At 36.7% G+C, this 6,216-nt stretch overlaps 1 protein-coding gene across 1 annotated transcript; it reads left to right on the forward strand.

Moving 5' to 3' along the window:
- The first annotated feature begins 4,039 nt into the window (after nt 1-4,039).
- Nucleotides 4,040-5,176, forward strand: LOC132556346 (zinc transporter ZIP3-like). The gene has a single exon (XM_060220737.1). The coding sequence runs from the start codon at nt 4,040-4,042 to the stop codon at nt 5,174-5,176; it is 1,137 nt and encodes a 378-aa protein (XP_060076720.1).
- Nucleotides 5,177-6,216: the final 1,040 nt, after the last annotated feature.

Genomic DNA, 6,216 nt, shown 5'->3' on the forward strand with positions numbered 1-6,216 from the left:
GGACGTTAGATATCAATTTATTACATATCTTGTATTACCTGTTACCTGTCGTCTGGGTTTTTTTAATCGACGCTTGTCTTTCTGGTTCATCACATTTGTGTTTTCTGGATCCAGTATTATTGTATGACATGACTAAAAGTTACAGCTTTCAGACCTAGAGTATCTGTTTTTCCTTCTAATTAAAGATCATAAAAAATCTTACTGCTTTTTGTGAGAGGGTTTCATGTGGACATTCTTAGTAAGATACAGGCTACTAATGTGGACATTCTTAGTAAAAATACAGGCGACTGATGTGGACATTCTTAGTAAAAATACAGGCGACTAATGTGGACATTCTTAGTAAAAATACAGGCGACTAAAGTGGACATTCTTAGTAAAAATACAGGCGACTGATGTGGACATTCTTAGTAAAAATACAGGCGACTAAAGTGGACATTCTTAGTAAAAATACAGGCGACTGATGTGGACATTCTTAGTAAAAATATAGGCGACTAAAGTGGACATTCTTAGTAAAAATACAGGCGACTAATGTGGACATTCTTAGTAAAAATACAGGCGACTAATGTGGACATTCTTAGTGAAAATACAGGCGACTAATGTGGACATTCTTAGTAAAAATACAGGCGACTAAAGTGGACATTCTTAGTAAAAATACAGGCGACTGATGTGGACATTCTTAGTAAAAATACAGGCGACTAAAGTGGACATTCTTAGTAAAAATACAGGCGACTGATGTGGACATTCTTAGTAAAAATATAGGCGACTAAAGTGGACATTCTTAGTAAAAATACAGGCGACTAATGTGGACATTCTTAGTAAAAATACAGGCGACTAATGTGGACATTCTTAGTAAAAATACAAGCGACTAATGTGGACATTCTTAGTAAAAATACAGGCGACTAATGTGGACATTTTTAGTAAAAAATACAGGCGACTAATGTGGACATTCTTAGTAAATTGCAGTTTTCTCTTGTGTCGTTTGTGTGTGACAGGTAAGCGAGTACCCTATTCTCTCTGGAACATTTCGCTCCTCATGCACCTCTGACGATTGTGAACATCACAACAATTCAGGTTTTCAAATTCCATTATGCCATATTCCAGTGCACACGACACGACAGACTAATATTCTCATTTGGCGTGCAAACGACCAGGAAAAATCTACCTTACTTTGTAGTAGGCTTACATGTAACGGCGGTTTTCCGTCCGTCACGCCCGAAGCTTCTATTTCGTTATACTTGCATGAAAGTATTGTCTGGAAATTCCACAGCGTTTGATTTATTGATTAACACATCAATAATGTATCGTCACATAAAGTCCTATAATTATTTTAGAATATAAAATACATAGCTTCACGTTACCTGACATACCATTATGTACGCATGGTTTCAAATATAGATCGCTTTCTTTCCCATGTCAATTTCACTAAGGAATGTATGAAACTGTAAAGTTTTTTTTATGTGGGGCAGTGGATAGTGTTAATATATTCCAACACTTAATTGACAAAGGACATCACAACTTTTATTATGTTCTAGCTGTGCTTTATTTGATAATTGCTCGGAGTGAGCTTTTCATATTCTTGATAATATAATTATAACGGAGTTACACGCTTTATGGTTAAAACAATATATCCTATTATTTTCATCAAAAAGGTAGGTTTTAAAAATTGAAACCGGAAAATAACCTTTTCACTGCAAACCATGCATTGTTGTCATGGTAATGGTGGTTGGTGATGTGAATGTTGTCATGGTAATGGTGGTGGGTGATGTAAATGTTGTCATGGTAATGGTGGTTGGTGATGTGAATGTTGTCACGGTACTGGTGGTGTGTGATGTAAATGTTGTCATGGTACTGGTGGTGGGTGATGTAAATGTCATAGTAATGGTGGTTGGTGATGTAAATGTTGTCATGGTAATGGTGGTTGGTGATGTGAATGTTGTCATGATAATGGTGGTTGGTGATGTGAATGTTGTCATGGTACTGGTGGTGGGTGATGTAAATGTCATGGTATTGGTGGTGGCTGATGTAAATGTCATGGTAATGGTGGTGTGTGATGTAAATGTTGTCATGGTACTGGTGGTGTGTGATGTGAATGTTGTCATGGTACTGTTGGTTGGTGATGTAAGTGTGGTAGGTATTGTCTGTTTTTGCATGCATGGTCTATTGATTATTGGATCATTGGTTTTTAAGATACATTTATGTTGCTAGTAGACGAATAATGAAACTATGAACTTCTTTCTTTTTCATGAGTGATGTTGAGTTTGGACGGAATATTTGAGATATATGACGCCAAGGTGTTTTTGATACGAATTATTTCTAACCGTCACAACCTTCAAGGACTGAAAAGATACGTGATCTTAGATGAACCTTTGGTTAAAGCGGAGAAGAAAACATCATTTTATTTCTAAATATAGATAGATGTCTAATACTATTCGGAATACAGATACCCGTGTTGATATTACGCTAGCGCGAGGTGGACACAAAAGTACACAATGAGGGTTAAGATTTGTTGTAACTGATAAAGTGTGGATTATCTAGGTTTTGATAAATAGATAAACATGTGTTAGTTTAATGGTGTTTCAGGATGCTACAATTTTGTTTGATGATATGACGTAACGTCATTGTCCATACCGTAAATCCGCCGGTAAGAAAAACTAGATATCAACAGTATGTCTGAATTATATAGGTTATCCATTAGAATGGCGTGAATTATAGACGCTCTTCTGGAATTGAATCTTTTTATCTCTTTTCAGACTGAGCTACATATCACGAGAGAGTCCGGCCACTGCCGTGCGGATGATGCAAATGAACACATCAGGAAAACGTAGTTCAAGTTAAACAGTCTTTCATCTTCTCTTAATTCTATTCTGGTCGTCTTTTAAATAAATAATCGCGCCTCCATCTCGTAACTATCAAAGGCAAGCGGTAGATATGTAAAAGTTTAATATGTCTGATAGTTCGGTTTCAAGACACGAATGAAGATGAAAGGATACGTTCAACTTTTAAAATAACAATAGACATTGAGAGGTGTATTTGACTTAAAGCTACTTCTTGGAGAATCGGGTCTGTACTGATTGCACTGGTCTCCAGCACAGGTATGTGGAGTTTTTCATCGATTGGTATAACACGGGAAGGCCGTGTCAGACATGGTAGGCTTAATCAGGCAGATGACTCGGCTCTAACTACCATAGAGTGGATTTGTTGATTGGCCTGACATAAACATACATACTGATGAATCTGCAATCAAGTTCATTTAACATTAAGTGTGAAGGGTTAATCACAGCCTGTTGCAGCGTGAATTCGTTTTCTAAAACTTAGAACATGATATAAGAGATTTTCGTTGTGATTAGCATAAATGTACATATTTAGAGATATACAGCGCGTGCATATTTCTTTCTGAACTAGTGTCCTGTTTGAGCCCAAAGATATTCATCATTCTACATCACAGACAATCGAACGCTATTACAATAACAATATAACTTACCAATAATAATTGACGGTCACGTGCTATTGACAGCTGTACATGTTGAAGTAATGGTCAGTCGATACCGACTCGCTAGGGAATCATTGCTGGCCACAACAGACTGTCTTGAAGTGGTTCATAGTGGACGCAGCGCTGGACACAGACCAAGGATTTAATTGTGTATGCGGATGAGTCCGATTCTTGAACTAGTGGAAGACTACAAATCTGATTCTTTGTACATTGTATTTGAAAGTGTGAGATAAACAAAATGCGCGAGATTGACTTTCGTGATTTTGTAGATTAATAATCTGAGCTTTGGATTACAATTATAACGGACGATATCGTATTGACCATTTGCTTATGGTCAGCTAGCTGCTTCATACCGTGTTTTATAACAATCATGTGATCATGGCTACAGGAATTCGCACGTTCTATCTAATGTTGACCTACAGCTTAAAAAAAGCTTCGATGACAACTTAAAAGTATGTCACTGCTTTGTGAAGAGAATCTGTTTTGGTGACACTTGGAGAAAAAAGTGCCCTAGCTACCTTATGATATCGTCACTTCCTGTTTGGTCTCATGTCAGGGTTTACGAGCAGACAGCATTCCCCAATGCCAGAATCCGAAGTTGATATGGATGTAGTTGTAGCCAAAATCATCTCGCTAGTGGTTCTCACTGTACTTACAGTGTTGTTCGGGCTATTTCCTTGTCGACTTATGCAATATTTCGCGAAAACAATCTTCAAACGAAAAAAGATTTTAGACTACATGCTTTCTTCTTTGAAATGTTTCTCAGGGGGAGTGTTTCTTGGAACGTGCTTTTTGCATTTGATTCCGGAAACACGAACTAAAATAGACCAAATGATGTCTCAAATTAGATCACATTCCACATATCCAGTTGCAGAGCTATTGACAATGGCGGGCTTTTTCGGTGTGATATTTACTGAGCACGCCATTCGGGCGCTGTATAAGAAACTCCAAGAAATGACTGACAGTGATCGAGAATGGACAGAGAGTGAAATTTTACCCACTACACATTCAACAATTTTAAAAAGTGACATTGAAGGTGAAATTGAATCTCGAAGTTTGCACTCAATTCAAAATCAAGATGTTGAATCAGGTTCTCACGAAATGAACATGATGAATGAGAGCGAAGAGACCAAAGAAATCATGGACATGGAAATTGAACCTGCTCCTCTTCAGGATTTAGAGGTCAAACAGGTAGTAACGGAATTAAGTCGTGGAGATGATTCAAGCAGAGGTCACATGAGGTCAGTACTTTTTATAACTGCCTTATCCTTTCACGGGGTGTTCGAAGGGATGGCCCTCGGACTTCAAAGTTTGGAGAGTAATGTGTGGGTGTTGTGCTTCGCTATAAGTATTCATAGGGGGATTCTAGCATTCGGAATAGGACTACAGCACATGCGCAATGATGAAAAACACAGTACAATGGTATTCAGTGTAGCGTCCTTTGCTATTTTGGCCGCTGTTGGAATTATCATCGGAATCGCGATTTCAACAGGAGCACAACTGTATACAGACGTTAACGTCCCGAACGCTATTCTACAAAGTCTAGCTACAGGCACACTATTCTATATCATATTTTTCGATATTCTTTTCAAGGAAATGGACGGAAACAAGGACGTAAAAAAGATGTCGTGTACCTTCGTGGGATTCGCTGTTATGGCTGTGATATTTGCTGTTACTAGAGAATGATAATGTGAGTGAATGGTATCATCTCTTGTCAAAAACTGTTCATTGTTATTGCCAGATCCTACTTACTTTAACCATTTCGTTTACCAGTTTCTAGTTTCGAATTTCATTGTTTATGTTATTACTTACATAGGAGTCATTTCTTGTTTACAAAATTGTTGTCATGGTTATAGGAGCTTCGAAACATTTGTGAGGAAAGCTTAATTTATTTGTAGATTTTTAATGCTTATAAAATATTTCGGAGAGATGGACATTAAGAGCCACGATGTCATTTTTAAATACTTTGTCATGATTGGCCTGCGGGCTTCAACAGGTAAGGCAAATTAAGATAAATAGGATTTTTTCAAATGTCAAAGTGGGGTTAGTATTATAAAATATGAAAAGACTTACCTAATTATTTACACCACAACATGATAACCATAATTTTTTAAATTGTCAAATACTAATGGAAAGAAGATTGGTGAAAAATTGTTATTTGTCAAAGATTTAACAATAAATGTGCTATTTCGTACATGATAGATTTCCTTGCAACTGAGTAGGAGTAAGATGTGATGTTTTAGCTCTTATTTGTCTCATTTTAAAAAAAGAATAATTTTGAAAATATTTTTCCTTTGAAAGCAATTAAGGTGATATTTATAATCCGATCAATGACATCATATCAGTCTCTTTTTCCTCATCTTGTCCTTATCAGTCGGATTCGAACTGTCGGCGTGTGTACTTTATTTTTTTAAAACTGAAATGTGTATCTGGCTTTGGTGATATCACTGTCTCGGTTATAAATATTCTGTTCTTGGCTGAGATGAATGCTGATTATTGACGACAAAGCATGTAACTTATTACGTGTCATTAGCATTGAATTAATATGATGTACCAACACTGACGTCATTGTATTGTTTTAAAGGTTTTCTGAAGAATGTCAAATCATTTAAGCAAAAATATTTCGAGAGATATCATTGAGAGCAATTTGGAATTTGTCTGCTTGAATTATCATAATCAGCTGAGCCGGAGATCACTGGAATTAAAATTCTGTATACTTAGTGTTA

This window comes from Ylistrum balloti, unplaced genomic scaffold, assembly GCF_031769215.1.
Source record: "Ylistrum balloti isolate Yb309-2 unplaced genomic scaffold, AGI_CSIRO_Ybal_v1 Utg370566, whole genome shotgun sequence".
NCBI lineage: Eukaryota > Metazoa > Mollusca > Bivalvia > Pectinida > Pectinidae > Ylistrum > Ylistrum balloti.

Excerpts from the sequence above, each read along its gene's own strand:
- LOC132556346 (XM_060220737.1), top strand. The coding sequence starts at position 4,040 with ATGTCAGGGTTTACGAGCAGACAGCATTCCCCAATGCCAGAATCCGAA.